Source organism: Helobdella robusta, assembly GCF_000326865.2.
Source record: "Helobdella robusta unplaced genomic scaffold HELROscaffold_10, whole genome shotgun sequence".
Lineage (NCBI taxonomy): Eukaryota > Metazoa > Annelida > Clitellata > Rhynchobdellida > Glossiphoniidae > Helobdella > Helobdella robusta.
This window is the reverse complement of record NW_008703571.1, coordinates 1149885-1167491: the sequence shown is the minus strand read 5'-3', so window position 1 is coordinate 1167491 and position 17607 is coordinate 1149885. Positions and strand designations below refer to the sequence as shown.

Here is a 17607-nt window from a genome sequence, read left to right as displayed (position 1 = left end):
AGTAGTGGTTGTAGTAGTAGTAGTGGTTGTAGTAGTAGTGGTTGTAGTAGTAGTAGTGGTTGTTGTAGCAGTAGCGACTGCTGTTGTGGCAGTAATTTTGTGAAAAATATATTAATTATATTTAATATTGATATTCTTATTAATCATCAATATTGTTATCATTGTTATCATTAACCACGGATAATATTTACCTGTAAAGAGTTTGCCAAGTTTTTCCGATGGAAAAGATGCAAACCGTGGATATCCAAGGTAAACTTGCTCGACAATTTTTTCAAAATTATTATCCTGTCGATTGTGAATTGCTGTTATTATTATTATTATTATTATTATTATTATTAGTAGTAGTAGTAGTAGTAGTTGGTAGTAGAAGTAGTAGTAGTAGTTGAAACAGTAGCAGTAGTGTAAAAAATAGCAGTAGTATTATTTTTATAAAGTGTTTATATAATAATGTTCATCCTAATATTTTTATATAACCGTGCAGGCAGCATTCGAACCCAGTGAATACCGCAACAAAGCCAGCGCAAAACGCAGCCTTTCAATCTCTTTTATGCGACTTATGATGTTGAAAATAGGTGAAGAAAAAGATAAAGGTAGGTAACTGAATGTGAGTAACTTATTCACCCTTAAAATTTCATCTACGTCAATCTTTACGTCATCATCATTTCTTCATCGTCACCATCATCATCATCGACTTTGTCGTCATCATCACCATTATCACCATCATCATCATCATCATCATCACCATTATCACCACCATCATCATCATCATCATCATCACCATTATCACCATCATCATCATCCTCATCACCATTATCACCATCATCATCACCACCTCCTCGTTCAATATTTCCACTATTTCTCCAGCTGACATGGTACTTTTGCTATCTGAACCATTAAAGAATGGATAAATGAATGAGTTAATAAGTGAATGAACGAACGAACGAACGAACGAATGAATGAACGAATAAGCGAACGGGCGATTTTAAACATTAAAAACGCACTAGAATCAAACAAGCAGGCAAAAAAACAGACAAAAAAAACGAACCAACGTCAACCAGAATTAAGAAAACCAAAAAATTGCCGTGAATGGCAAATGTGCAGGACAGCTTTATACCTGTACATGAAATTGAGTTAATTTATTAATACAAATTATCAACAAAGCGAATTATCATCATCAATATTATTAATTATTGTCCTTTCTTCTTCTTCTTCTTATTATTATGATTATTGTTATTAATTTGAGATCAAAGAATATTATATGTGTTTGATTTGAAGGACTGATCGATTGGTGACCAAATGCTTTCACATTTTTATCATATATATGTATATATATATATATCATCCCAACACCATAATTTCATCACGTTACTATCACAACTCAATCACTTTACCAATCCAATATCATAGTTTAATCATTTTGCTATTAGGATATTATAATTTAGTCATCATAATATCATGATACTATTATATGATCCTTATCATGATTATACCTGAACCGGGCAGTTCTAGCAGAATCTTATCGGTCATAACATCGCACGTGTCCTTATCATCTTGAAATTCCTTTGACAAAAATTATCAATAATAATGTTTTCATATATACGTGTGTGTGCGTGTGTGCGTGCGTGCGCGCGTGTGTGTAAGTGTAATTATATTTGTTATTATTATTGTTGTTGTTATTTAGAATGAAAATAATAATGAAATTCATACTACTGCTACCGCTGTTGTTGATTGATACTGCTATGGTTACTACTACTACTACTGATACCACTATTACTGCTACTATTACTACTATTACTACATTGTTACTATTATTCATACTACTACTATTACTGCTACTACTACTACTACTACTACTATTACTACTACTACTACTACTACTACTGCTACTACATTATTACTACTACTACATTGTTACTATTATTCATACTACTACTATTACTGCTACTACTACTACTACTACTACTATTACTACTACTACTACTACTACTACTGCTACTACATTATTACTACTACTACTACTACTAATAATAATAATAATAAATTATAAAAAAATCTTATTTAACCTGCTGTTGGTAATTTGCTTCAACGGTAAAAAATCTATCCTTGAATAAAAAATAATTAAAATTATTTATTAATAAATAAATAAATAAACTAATTAACGGCGCCGTGATGGCTCAATGTTTAAAGGCGTCTGGTCTTGCTGTTGCAGTGACTGGTTTCGAATGCCAAAAGATCCTCTCCTATCATATGCAATGTGTGTCAAGCGTTGTTTTCAAGCCGTGTGTGTTTGTCGTTGAGACCTCTGAAGCAGGTGCACAAGAGAGAGATTGACATTTAACCTTTTTGACCTTCAAGTAACTATTTAATTAGTTAGTATTAAACTGAGAAAACGACTGAGTTAAATAATGAATAAAAATAATAAAACTTTAAAATTCTTATTTTGAGTTGAAATAAAAAAGAGATTCTTACGAATGCGGCGTGTCCAAACTCTGCAAATGTAAAAAAAAATTATAAATGATTTAAAACAATTTGAATAATTAAAACTACGACGATGACGATGATGATGATGATGATGACGACGATGATGACGACAGTGATGATGACGATGACGATGGTAATGATGGTAATGATACCTTTTGCATAAGCAGGAATCCACGAGTTGCTGGCATTTAATTTTGTAAAACCTTTGAAGACGTCTAAGTATTCCCTAGGTTTTTTCTGTAGAACGCAAATTAATATGGTAATAATAAATGCCATGACAAAATGGTCAAGGTATCTGGTCATTCTGCTGCTGTAACCGGGTTCGAAATCAATGTTATCTCTAACCATCATCATCATCATCGTCATCGTCGTTATCATTAACATCATCATCATCATCGTCGTGGCCATCATCGTCAATATCACCAGTAACTCCAATAGACTCTTCACAAATATTCCAGCTTCCATCCCTAAAAATGAATGAGTGAATGAATGAACGAACGAACGAATGAACGAACGAATGGATGAATGAGTGAGTGAGTGAGCGAAGGGACGAACAATCAAACCAGCTAATCGAAGAAAAGTTATTCTCTCCAATAATAAAATGAAATATTGAATCACGCACACAACACACGCACGCACACACACACACGCATTCATTCTAATTTTAAATACGGTTATTAATAAGCTGGTATATATAAATGGATTTAATCCCTTGATGGATTGCGTTATGAAAGATGAAAATAATAATAAAAAAAAACTACAAATAATAAAAATATTTAACAATACCAATTAACATTATTATTATTATTATCAATATTATTATTATTGTTGTTTAAAATAATAGAACCTTTATAAGAAATGCTGAAAGCTGTGTGGTTGATAAGCCTTTGTGGCCGGCATTTTAAATTTCTAGCTCTGCCATCGTCTCGTTTCTTACGATAATCTGGTTGTTTTAAAATTACATGGAAGGTTGATTGTCTGATTGATTGATTGATCAACGTCAATCATCATCATTACATCATTACCGTCATCATCATCATCACCACCAAGATCATCATCATTATCACCACCACCGTCATCATAATCATCACCATCATCATCTCAATCATCATCATCAATATCATAACCTCTAAATCGAGATGTGGTTAGAGAATGATCTGATTCAGAGTCTCTTCTGATATTAACGCGCAGTGACTTCTCATGCTGGATCAACCCTCTCAAAACCGTGCACCTCTTCATACTCGTCATGCTAGCTAACTTTTTATGAAAAACCGCATTATTTTTATACAAAAAACGTTGTGTGTGTATTTGTATGTTTGTGTTTGTGTGTATTTGTGTGCGTGTGTGTGTGTAGGTGCCTCTCTCTTTTCTCTCTTTTCTCTCTCTCTCTCTCTTTCTCTCTCTGAGGGATTGTGTGTGTTTATGTTTTTCTTTTTAGCATTAAGATCGTTTTGGTAATCGGAGCGCTTCAAATTTTTCAAATTAGAAGATTATTTTAATTATAATTATAATTATTTATTGATAATTTAGATGAGATAACTAACCTCTAGATCATCGACCGTCAATGTAATAATATCGTCGTCCTTTTTGAGATAATTTATCATTTTAATCATTCGAACAATTATTAACTATGTAATTATTTCAAGTAATTGATCAATTAATTAAACGAATGATTTCAGTCAGTGGATTCAATCAAACTACTTTAAAATCAAGCTAGGAGAGAGCCAGGAGACTTGGACATTTTTTGTAGTGGTTCTTACACTGATGCCAGTCTACTGAACCACTTTAAACTTTGTTATTATCATTATTATTATGTTATTATTATTAATTTTTTTCTTAATTCAATAACCAATTAAGTAACCTGACGAGGTTAAACTATGAAAATTTTTAAAATTTGTTTCAGGGCAAAACAACGATGTAATATAATATACATAATTTACAAATTAATAAGCCGAAATTGAATCCACTGACTGAAACAATTAAAAAATCAACAATCAAATAACATTAGCGTAATCGACTAATTCATTTAATTAATTGATTGATCAATTACTTGAAATTATTACATAATTATGAATGAACTTAAAAATTGAAAACACAAAAAAAAACTTAACCGTCAGTTCGGCAGTGGCTGAAAAATTATAAAACAGATTTTTATAAATATAAAGAAATATACAATTTTATAGATATGAAATTATTTTAAAATATTAAACATTTTGTTTTTTTAATTTTATTTTGAATAATTATAAAAATAGCAATGTAAACGTGATGATGAAGTCAGAAAAAATGAAAGAAAAAATGCATACCTGTTGTTAGTATGTAGATGATAGATAGAGTAGTTAGCAATGGAGAGGGTGATTTGAGTTTTTTAAACGTCGTCGTCATTTTTACTTTATAATTCGTTGTTGTTGTTGTGCTGTTGTTGTCGTTGTTGCTGTTGTTGTTGTCGTTGTTGCTGTTGTTGTCGTTGCTGCTGTTGTCGTTGCTGCAGCAGCTGCTGTTGTTGTTGATGATAATGATGTCTACGTTTTTAGTTCAGTTGATGTCTTTTATTGATGTTTTTGGTGAAGATAGCGATGATAGTGACCGGGTTTTGTTGTGGATGTATTTGGTTTTAATACTGCAATTGTTGATGTTATGGTTAATGTTATCATTATTATTGTTGCTGTTGTTGACAATTTGTTGTGTTGTTGTTGTGATATAATGTAATGTCAGCGAGCTCAATGTTATTGTTGTTGTTTTATATAACCACGTTGTTGTTTACGATGTCGATGTTGTTGTTGATGATATTGATGTGATTCGTATTTGATGTGATTGGCACTGTTGTTTAATAATAATATCTGTAATATGTTGTTGTACACTTGTTAATGCTTAATAATATTATAGCAATAGGATATTAGAATATTCAACTTTACTTTTTAAATTAATTCTACACACACACACACACACACACTCACACACATCACATATATATATTGATACAAAAAGAATGCGATTGCAATTTCAATGCTATACAATACAAAGGCCCAAATTCAATTATCTATTAAATTTCATTAATGTTTTTAATACTTTTAATATTATTATTAATTACTTTTTAAACTTATTAAATTTTAGTTGAAAAAAATAGTAAAAAATTACTAAACTGACAAATTTGCAACAGGTATTTAAAGAATTAGTAGAAGTCGCGGTATTTTCGTACAAGCGCGACGTATACATAATACCCGTTGTTGTGTGTCGTGTATTTCATAAATTATGTGTATACGTATGTGTGTTGTGTGTGTGTTGTGTGCGTGTGTGTAAACCATATGTGTTATATATGTGTTTGTCTGTGTGTGTGTGTATCTGTATGTGTGTTGTATTTACGATATCGTAAACATTCACATGTGTTTGCGATAAATTATTAAGCATATCTTCGTATGCATGTGTGTGTGTTTGATTGTATGTATGTGTGTTGTGTATACAAATGTGTGTGTTTGTGCATGTGCACGTGTGTGTAGGGGTGTGTGTGAGTATGTGTGCGTGTGTGTGTGTTTGTGTGTGCGTGTGTGGTAGGTGTCAGTGTGATTGATTTTGTTGTTCTTACCAAAAATATTTTTCTGCTAAAAATTAATTTTAAAAGTACAAGTTAAAAATGTAGTTGCTACAAAAATGGCTAGGAATAATAATAAAAACTCTTTCATTACAACCAAAGCAAATTATTAAATCAATGAATGAAATGAAATAATATTTAAAATTGAATTAAATGTACATTAGCAAGCCTTTCCTTTCACTTTCAAAAACCAATTTGGAAACAATTGTTTGCAGTTTTCCATTGAATCTGCTATAAGAGCTGTATCATCGGCATATCTTATATTGTTTATATTCACGCCTCCAATGGATATTCCAGGTAGATCTTCTATCTTTCTCATGATGATCTCACTATAGAGATTGTACAGGTCTGGGGAGAATACACAGCCTTGCCTAACACTTTTCCTAATTTCGACACAACTAGTCATTTTGTTACCAACTTTCATCGCTGCTCTTTGGTCCCAATAGAGGTTTTTGATAACTCTTGTGTCTTCGCCATCTATGTCCTAATTTTTCAATATTTTCATAAGCTCCTCGTGTTTCACGCTATCAAAAGCTTTGGAGTAGTCGACAAAACATATATAAAGGAGTCTTTCTGCCATTCAATCGCTCGTTCACTGATCATTCGTAGCATGGAGATAGCGTTTCTAGTGCCACAATCCTCTACAAAACCACATTGGTTATTTGAAGATCATTTCAGATCTGGTTTTGCTTGGTACTCTCTCTCATCATCAGAATTCACAAGAGAAGTTTTGTTAAGATGACTCATCAGGCTGATTGTTCGATGTAGTTTACACATTATGTTGCATTAGGTTTATACAGTGTATCTATCGCAAGAAATGGCATACGACGATTTAATAACCGAGTTAATAAGTTTGTCCTTTAATGAAATAGATGAAAATAATAATAATATTTATGATAATAATAATAATATTTATAATATTAATACATCTCATTGGTGATAACAAAAATAACCAGCAAAAATCTGGCCAATCATAAAACATGCAACTTCTCAAGAAAAATTATGTGATAATTAATAATATTAATTTAATAGATAAAAGTAATAATGACTAGAAAAATGAATGAATAAACATGTAAATTAGTTGATTAATTAATAAATTAATTAATTAAAATGAACCTCTAAATCAGAACAAGCTCCCTCAAAACCACACAAAAAACATTTAACAATAATCCAAAAGCATAATTATTAATACTACAATATTTTCCAATCCGACCCAACATGAGCTCTGTTTGATATCATCATCGATCATTCAATCATTCCTTCATTCCTTTTAAATTTCATCATTTATATACTGCATATATATGTACATATACATGTTATATACATATACATACTGTTATATATATATATATATGTGTGTGTGTGTGTGTGTGTGTGCGTGTGTGTGTGTGTAGTGTTTGTTAGCCTATTCAAGCGGTATGTATGCGTATTGTTACATGTGTAACTGCGTGTTATTGTGTAAACGATGAATGGATGGAAAAATAAAAGACTAGACTGATAAAAAGATTGATAGATGAATAGATGGATGAATGAATGAATGAATGGATAAAAAAATTATGTATTGATGGATGGATGAATGAATGAATGAATGGATAAAAAAATTATGTATTGATGGATGGATGAATGAATGAAGGGGTGGATATATGAGTGGATGGAATGACAAAGGGACTGATGGATGTATAAATAGATGGGTTGATTGATTGACTAATGAAGAATTTGATTAATTGATTGATGGATGGATGGATGGATTGATAGTTGGTTGGATAAAGAGAAGGAGCATGAATGAACATACCAGCCAATAAATGAAAAATTGATACAAATATCAATGATTATGTGAATTAAAAAAAAGAATAAATGAATGAATGAATGAATGAATGAATGAATGAATGAATGAATGAATGAATGAATCTATTTAATTTATGGACGTTTAATTTTTCATCCCTGTTAAACGCGGGTTTCAATTAGTTCTATTTAAAGAACTCGCATTTGACATTCGATAACGTCGAATAAATTCTTTTTTTTTTTATTCAATCATTCATTTTTCATCAACCTTTCATTTCCACCTTTTCATTCTTTCACTCTTTTATTAATTCATTCGTTCATTCATCCTTTATCCACTCTTTCATTCGTTTACTCGTTCTTTCAATCGTTCATGGCTTCGTGTTTTAATGCGTGGGTGCAAGTTAAGAGGAATGATTAATTTGGCAGGAAATATTGTTTAGGTATTTCAGTTTAAAAAATAACAAATAACAAAAAATACCACCATCACTACTACTACTACTACTACTACTACTACTACTACTACTACTATTACTACTACTACTACTACTGCTACTACTACTACTACAGCTATTACTACTACTACTACTACTACTACTATAACAACTACTACTACAACAACAACAACAACTACTACTACTACAATTTAGATAAAAACCGTAAAAATTAATGTACTTGAGTGTAATGGTTTAATTAATTTCACTTAACACACTTATTAAGATCGCATCATTAGAACTTGCCGTTACATTAGTTATATTCAGTACGTGACACGTTTCCAAATCATGGAATCAAGCTCACACCACACACACAAACACACACATACCCAGATACACAAACACACACATACATACACACATACCCAGATACGCAACACACACGCACACACACACACGCATACTTACCAACACACACACATCCATACACATTTAAAATACACACATACAAATATACACATACTCGTTGGCGTACACACGCATAAACTCTCTCACACACATACACACACACTTACCTTTAACACGCACACAAACACATACAGAAATACACACATTCCAACACAGAGGCATATAGACACACACATCCGGATATTTAAAAACCCATACACACACGTACATACATACATATGTAGACACATACACTAACAGACACACAGACATGCACACACACACACACATGTACACACATACACGCAGATACATACAAAAATACACCTAAAAATAATAATAATAATAATAATAATAATTTTATTATTATTATTACAGTTTTTTATTGTTAATAATTTTTTCCTCCCGAGTCGAAGAAAAATAATTGTTGATAAAAATTCAATTTATTTTAATAATTTTTCTATCTTATCATTTTCCGTTGACATCGACAACTTCTTCTTCATCCTTATCATCGTCGTCGTCGTCATCATTATTTTCGACTTTATTATAAAATGAAATACCATCGGCAAACACGGGCAGACATTCACACAATTACTATTCTACTGTTACGAATGATGCCAATTAATTTTTTCAATTCATTTGACTGCATGACGAGACGATGAACAGAGAGTAGGAGTTAAGTAATAAAATTATTATCTTAATTTTATTGTTGTTTGTTTGTTTGTATGTTTGCTCGTTCGTTCGTTTGTTTGTATGTTTGTTCGTTCGTTCGTTTGTCTGTTTGTTTGTTTGTATGTTTTTTGTTTGTTTGCTGACGTTAACATCGTTTTTATAATTTATATAAATGTTATTAATGTTGTGTGTGTGTGTGTGTGAATGTACATGCAAGTGTGTTTGTATGTGTGTATATGTCAGATATGTGTGTATATGTCAGATATGTGTGTATATGTCACATATGTGTGTGCGTGTGAGTGTGTGTATGCAGTGTGGGTTTATGCCTGGTAGGGGAATGGTGGATGCGTTGTTCATGGTGAGAATGTTGCAGGAGAATTATAGAAAGAAGAAACGAAGATTGTACAGGTGTTTTGTGGATCTAGAAAAGGCTTTTGATCGAGTACGCGAGGAAGGTCATTGAATGGGCGTTGAGGAAGAAAGGAGTGAATGAGAGACTTGTTAAAGCTGTGACAAAGACAAAGGTGAGGGTTGGAAGGGGGATGTCGGACGCTTTTAGTGTTAAGGTAGGAGTGCATCAAGGATCAGTGTTATCACCGTTTCTGTTTGCAATTGTGATAGATGTTGTGTATGGAAACATAATGGAGGGGTTGTTATTTGAGATTTTGTATGCAGATGATTTAGTCTTGATGGCTGATAGCATGGAAGAATTGCAGTTAAAATTTGACAGATGGAAAAGTGTTATTGAAAAGAAAGGGTTGAAAGTTAATATTGGTAAGACGAAGGTAATGGTGAGTGGGGAAGGTGGGGAGCGAGTGATAAGTAAAATAGACCCCTGTGGGGTATGTGATAGGAGAGTGAAGGCTAACTCGGTATTGTGTAAAGGATGTCAGAAATGGGTGCATAAGAGATGTAGTGGTGTGAGGGGGGCACTGAAAAAGGTGGAAGGCACGTTCAAATGTAAGAAATGTGTTCATGGTGTGATTAATAGGACGGACGCAAGGACGGGGTTGAGTGGTGGTATTGAAAGAGTGGAAAGCTTTGTTTACTTAGGGGATAAGCTGAACGCGGATGGAGGATGTTTGAGCGCAGTTACGGCTAGAGTTCGTGTAGGATGGATACAATTTAGGGAACTGGGTGGGGTATTGTGTGGAAAGAAATGGTCAGTGAAGATGAAAGGGAGGGTATATAAAGCATGTGTGAGAGCAGCGATGGTATATGGTGGTGAAACTTGGGTGTTGAGGAGAGAGGAGAAAAGTGTACTGCAGAGGGCTGAAAGAGTTATGGTAAGGATGATGTGTGGGGTTAAAGTGAAGGATAGGAGTAGTACAGAGCTGATGTCAATGATGGGACTGAATGAGGACATTGTGACATTGATAAGGAGATCGAGATTGCGGTGGTATGGACATGTGTTGAGAAGGGATGAAAGGGTCAGGATTAGGCGAGCGTTGGAGTTCGAGGTTGAAGGAGTGGTAGGAAGGGGTCGTCCGCGATTGGGATGGAGAGAGCAGGTGGAGAAGGACAGGGTGGCAGTGATACTGAGGCGAGTGACAGATGTGGATGGCGTCGAGGGGTATTTCGGTTTCATCATAGGTAGCCAAACGGCAACCCCCGATCTCGGGGAAAATGTCGTCTAAACGTGTGTTGTTGTTGTTGTTGTGTGAGTGTGTGTATGTATGTATGTATGTGTGTGTGTGTGTGTATGTGTGTACACATTTGATTGATGTAGTGTGTATGTGTGTGTTTGTGCACATTTGACTGATGTACATTATCAGTATATCATGATATCACGTTCCCTAATGAAAATTTTTACTTCATGTCGTTATTTATAAATTGAAAGTTTCTTTTTACAGTTTCACCAATGTTGTCCGAGGAAAAAATTGAAATACATAAAACTTAAATCAAAAATAGAAATAAAATATCAGTATGAATAACAGGTTAAAAAAATTTCAATTCAGTATATTTTTATAACTAATAAGAAATTTTTTAGACTGCTCAAATTTCTTCATTTCATTTTAAAGTGGGTCCTGTAAAGTTGTGTGTATTAGTTAAGCTAGTCGGGATTGGAGTGTAGTCAAGAAAAGGAATCTTTGCAAACATTCTTCATGTTTATTTAAGTTAAGAAAGTTTCTGGCAATTGAATGCCATTGTTTTCAAAGTTTAAAAATGCCATCACCGAAGAATTAAATTTTTAAAAATACTCCAACGCACCTAAATTTTGTGTGTTTAACAAACACTGAAACACTGGTTGTCTAAAGAATGACAAATATATAATTTTTTTACAAAAGATGGCGAAAGATTTCACAATTATCATCTGCCATTCTATTTAGTACTACAACAACAACAACAACTACTACTACTACTGCTACTGCTGCTGCTGCTGCTGCTACTGCTGCTGCTGCTGCTACTGCTACGGCTGCTGCTGCTGCTACTGCTACTACTACTACTACTACTACTACTACTACTACTACTACTATTACTACAGCAACAACAACAACTACTACTACTACTACTACTACTACTACTACTACTACTATTAATATTACCATACTAGTTTTACTGCAACGATAAGTTCAGTTGAGTGCAGGTTTCTTTGGTGCAGAAGCAAAAACACTGAAAATAATCAGCATCTACGTTTTTGTACCCAGCAATAATGAGCTGAATGTACTTACTGCTTTTGGCTTTATATCTACATTCATATAAACATATATACGTATATATGTACCTATAAATCTGTGCGTGTGTGCGTGTGTGTGTGTATGTACGTATGTATGTAAATATATATATAACATGTACATGAAACACCAACTTTTGTATTCTACCACTATTGAAACCTGGGAATAAAGAAGAAAAAGCAGACTCACACATACATACATACATACATACATACATACATACATACATACATACATACATACATACATACATACACACACACACACACACACACACACACACACACACACACATACATACATACATAAATTTGTATAGCACTTAATTTTTGAAAAAATGAAAACTCACTAACCCCAAAACGTGAGGCAAACACTGGGTGCAAAAATATTGACGCAAAATAAATGGTTGTTGACGATGATGATGGTGATGATGATAACAATAGCAATAATAATAACACAAACAACAATAATAACAAAACGATGATGATGACAATCCCAATGTTGAAGATTCCAGTGCACATTGTACATTAGATACAACTAGCATGATGGTGTGACGATGAACACGAACACACATACCACGATGACATCAAGGTAAAAACATCAGCAACTATGATGACAACATTAAAACAACAACAACAACGACGACGACGACGAAGATGATGGTGGCGACAGTAGAAGAACTACAAAAACAATCTGACATTAAAATAGAAACAATCATGATAACATTAAAGTGACAGCAAGATGAGGATGACATAAAAAGGACAACACTAACAACCATGACATTAAAATGACAACACTAACAATCAGGACATCAAAATGACATTAAAATAACCACAAAACTATCTGACAGACACCTTGATTGACACGTTATACCATTTGAACAGCGTGAGGCGATGAGCATGAAATTGAACGCTGGAGCGCCAGGCTACGAATGAAGCGCTATATAAATTATTCAATTATAATTATTCAATTATGATTATAGTTAGTATGTATACACAAACATAATTAAACACACACACACCACACACAAGCACACAGGCATATGCATACAAACACACACACATACACACACACACATATTCACACACACACGACTACACTCTTTCACGCTGACACACACACACACACACACACACGACTACACTCTTTCACGCAGACATAAATACATAATTATATAATACTCATAAAATAACATACACAAATACAATCGTGTATCTACCTAATATAAAGGGACGTAACGGTATGGTTGTTATATGCGCATACAGTTGTATATGGTACACGTGTATATGTGTACATATTGTATATATTTTGTATATATTGTATACATATATATACATACATACATTCCCTCACTGATATATATATATGTATGTGTGTATAGGTGTCTGTATGTGTCTATTGCATTTTGTATGTATAAAAGGCCAAAAAACCAAAGATGATGACGATGATGATGAAAACGATGATGATGACGACCCCGATGATGATGACAATGACGATGATAATGACGATGATGATGATGATGACGACGATGATGATGGTGCCATAGACTAGGCGTAGTAGTAGAAGCAAGTTGTGAATGAATACGTTGAATGGTGAATGATGATAATAAATATAATTATGGTGATAATGACGAGATGATGATAATAGAGGTATGTGATGATGGCAATGATAAAAGTTTATAGTATAATTTAGTAAAGTAATAATAATAAAAAGTAATAATAATTATGTTAATCATAATAATGATAATAAATGGAATTTGGAAAAGTTTTTTGTAAACATTTGTGAAGCATTTAAAACATTCATTCAACTGTTTTAACTTGTATGTATTTTATGTACCCATTTTGTGCCGTGAAAAATACAGTAAAAAATATATATAATAATCATCACAAGTTGAAATTTTCGGATGTTTAAATTTACAAATTATCAAATAAAAAACTATTAAATTAATTTAAATTAATTAATAAATTAAAGTAACGAAATCTGTTGTTTAGAAAAAAATTAAAAAAATGTTTCTCAATTCACCGACAATAATGTCAAACTAAAAAAGACTACAACAACAACAACAACAACATCACCAAAATCACCAACAAATAGTCACCAACAACAATTACGTCAACAAAAATTACATTAGCAAACATTACGTTAATAGCATCATTCACAACAGCATCAATAACGTTAACGTCCAATTTGAAGAAATTAATTCAGTCCAAAAATTCATTTTAATGGGAAAGACATTGAGACCTATGTGTAACAACAACAAAATCATTAACTGAGTAACTACAAACTACTGCATCTACCATATTTACCGCTACTACTACTACTAATACTACAGCTACTACTACTACAACAGCAACTACTTCTACTACTGGTACTACAACTACTATTATTACTACAACTGCTACTACTACTCTTACTACAACTATCGCTGCTGCTACTAAAAAACATCAAAAGCAGCATGAATGTACATCACGTGACTTCATCGGCGAATGCTGATTGGCTGCTTTCTGTCTGTCTGCTTTTAGCAGGTAAATATTGTAATTATTTTTATTTATTTTTATTTATTATTATTATTATTATTATTAAAAGTAGTAGTAGTAGTAGCAGTAGTGAATAGTTATAATAATGGTGATATTAATAAAAATTTAAATAACATTATTTCGGCTCTTTTTATTCTTGATGATGGTGATTATGATGAAGATGACAATGATAATGGTTATAATGATGATGAAGAAGAAGATGATGATAATGACGATGATAAGGATGGTTATGATAATGATGACGACGACGACGATGAGGATGATGACACTGCTTGGTATGATTCATGGAAAACAAAATAAGCGCTTGCGTCCAATGCAATATGGTGATGTGGAATTGATGATGATGATGATGATGATGATGATGATGATGATGATGATGATGATGATGATGATGATGATGATGTTGATGATGACGACGGCGATGATGACTATGATGATGGCGACGATTATTATGATGAAATTGATGAATTTGGTGAAGATGGTGAAATGATGATGATGATGTAATAGATAATGTCACTACAGTACGAAAACCGCAACTCAGCTAGATCAACATAACAACATTAAAAATACCCCAAAAATACAAAACGATACAAAACAGTACATACAAACAAACAAACAAAACTAAACAAAAAAATTAGCAAACGCAGAGCGGAAAAACCTGGAACGAGGAATTATTTGAATTGGTCACATAAACATGAACGAATGTATGCAAGTAGGTAATTAAACGTTATTACGTCGTAAAAAAAAATCTAAACACGCACACACGCACACGCACACGCACACACGTACCCCTAACATACACACACATATATAAACATAAATACACATACAAACACACACATAAACATACACACACATCCATACAACCACAACACATACAAACACACACATAAACATACACACACATCCATACAACTACAGCACATACAAACACACACATAAACATACATACACACATCCATACACACACAACACATCGACACATACATACCAAAACACATACATACTCATAAATACACACACATACACACACACACACACACAGACATACATTCAATTATTTTGTCTGTCTTTGTGCTTGGTTCACGTCGTTTTAATTGAAAAAAGAATTTTTTCTTCTTCTGGTGTTGCTAATCTCGTTTACTCAATACTACTACTACTACTACTACTACTACTACTACTACTACTACTACTACTACTAATAATAATAATAATAATAATAATAATAATAATAATAATAATAATAATACTTTACTACTACTACAACTACTACCTACTAATACTACTATTACCACAACTAATACCACTACTACTACTATTACTACTACTACTACTACCTACTAATACTACTACTACTATTACCACAACTACTACTACTACCACTACTACTACTCTATCTTCACTTCAGATACTAATTCTGCTGCCAAAATATGTTTGCATAAGCCTGTATGTGTGTGTGTGTGTGTGTGTGTGTGTGTGTGTGTGTGTAAGAGAGAAAGAGAGGGAGAGAAAAGGAGAAAGAGATAGGGAAAGAATGAATGGGGGTCGTATGGTCTTTTTGGGTGTATACGCTTGCGTGTGTGTGTGTTTGTGTGTGTTTGTTTGTGTATGTGTGTGTGTGTGTGTGTGTTTGTGTATGCGTTAACATAAATACAGAACAGTTATTATAGCATTTATTGCTGTGTTATGACAGCAATTATAAGCAAGGAAAAGCAAGCGACTAAACGCCACATGATGGCCAGCCCATTATAGTGGACATAAACATGACCACCAGTGTCGTTCTGATCACGTGTTTAATGCGTGCAAGGCAAACATTGCAGATACCAAACAATACAAATACCATATACAATGCAAATACATGGATTTTGTATTTCAATGTATGGTATTGTATTGTGTTGTATTGTATTGTAACGTATTGAATTGTATTGGTTTTATTAGGTTGTATTGTACTGTATAGTATTGTATTTTATTGAATTGTGTTGTATTGTATTGTATTGCAACGTATTGAATTGTATTGGTTTTATTAGGTTTTATTGTATTGTATAGTATTGTATTTTATTGAATTGTGATTGTAACGTATTGAATTGTATTGGTTTTATTAGGTTGTATTGTACTGTATAGTATTGTATTTTATTGAATTGTGTTGTATTGTATTGTATTGCAACGTATTGAATTGTATTGGTTTTATTAGGTTTTATTGTATTGTATTTTATTGAATTGTGTTGAATTGTATTGTATTGTATCTTATTGTATCTGAAATGAAATCTCTCTCTTTATTAATCTTTCCAGGAAACATGCTTGCTGCGTATGACCACCCATCAAACAGCAGCAGCAGCAGCAGCAGCAGCAACAACAACAACGCCCACAACAACGTCAACATCAACAACAACCAAATTTACACAAAATTTGCCTGTCAGACTGGACAGTTCCAGGCAACCTGCCCGGAAACGGATATCATCTTTGTCACTTCCGCTTTTTTTGGGCGCATGCGCCAAGGACCTTGCGTTCAGTCTAATTTTGGCTACCTGGGATGTTTCAATGATGTCACGGGTCACGTGCACAGGAGATGCAGCGGCAGGCAAACTTGCTCCATACGACTTCCGGATTCAAACCTGCTTGAGAGGACGAAGGCTCCATGCAATGACGACCTCAAAAGTTACCTGGAGGTCAACTTCACTTGCGTCACTGGTTGGTTTTAAATTTTTTTTTATAAAATCTTAATTCTTCTTATTCAATGCAGGCAAGTGTGATTTATTACTACAGTTCAATTTATCTCATTTCGTTCAATTCTAATTTATTTTACGTCAATGTTTCACAAATATTTATTATATTCGGTTGGATTGTTTCTGAAGCATTTGCCTGCTGACAGTTAACATTGACTCCATTCACGCCAGCCTGCTTGCTTACCACTAAATAACGCTTAAAAACACAACTACAATTATTGAGAGGGATACACAACACATTTAGTAACAATAACGTATTTACATATACAAAAT

At 33.1% G+C, this 17607-nt stretch overlaps 2 protein-coding genes across 2 annotated transcripts in view; one reads left to right on the top strand and one right to left on the bottom strand.

Annotated features, from left to right (window-relative positions):
* HELRODRAFT_190008 (hypothetical protein) overlaps positions 1 to 5058 on the bottom strand; it is a gene marked incomplete at its 3' end in the record, with an annotated part of 5250 nt that extends 192 nt beyond the window's left edge. Inside the window, exons 1-12 of the mRNA XM_009011818.1 lie at positions 4957 to 5058; positions 4785 to 4924; positions 4593 to 4609; positions 4026 to 4064; positions 3609 to 3738; positions 3329 to 3424; positions 2905 to 2948; positions 2634 to 2718; positions 1491 to 1550; positions 1046 to 1114; positions 833 to 885; positions 192 to 285 (exon numbers count right to left, since the gene is read on the bottom strand). Coding sequence (XP_009010066.1) covers positions 192 to 285; positions 833 to 885; positions 1046 to 1114; positions 1491 to 1550; positions 2634 to 2718; positions 2905 to 2948; positions 3329 to 3424; positions 3609 to 3738; positions 4026 to 4064; positions 4593 to 4609; positions 4785 to 4863 — 766 coding nt within the window. The 5' untranslated portion in view covers positions 4864 to 4924; positions 4957 to 5058. The remainder of the gene's footprint in view (positions 1 to 191; positions 286 to 832; positions 886 to 1045; positions 1115 to 1490; positions 1551 to 2633; positions 2719 to 2904; positions 2949 to 3328; positions 3425 to 3608; positions 3739 to 4025; positions 4065 to 4592; positions 4610 to 4784; positions 4925 to 4956) is intronic.
* An 11316-nt stretch (positions 5059 to 16374) lies between these two features.
* Positions 16375 to 17404, top strand: HELRODRAFT_166585 (hypothetical protein; the record flags this gene model as incomplete). The annotated part of the gene is made up of 3 exons (XM_009011817.1): positions 16375 to 16488; positions 17029 to 17299; positions 17352 to 17404. 3 exons carry the CDS (start codon positions 16375 to 16377, stop codon positions 17402 to 17404), a joined length of 438 nt encoding a protein of 145 aa, XP_009010065.1.
* Positions 17405 to 17607: the final 203 nt, after the last annotated feature.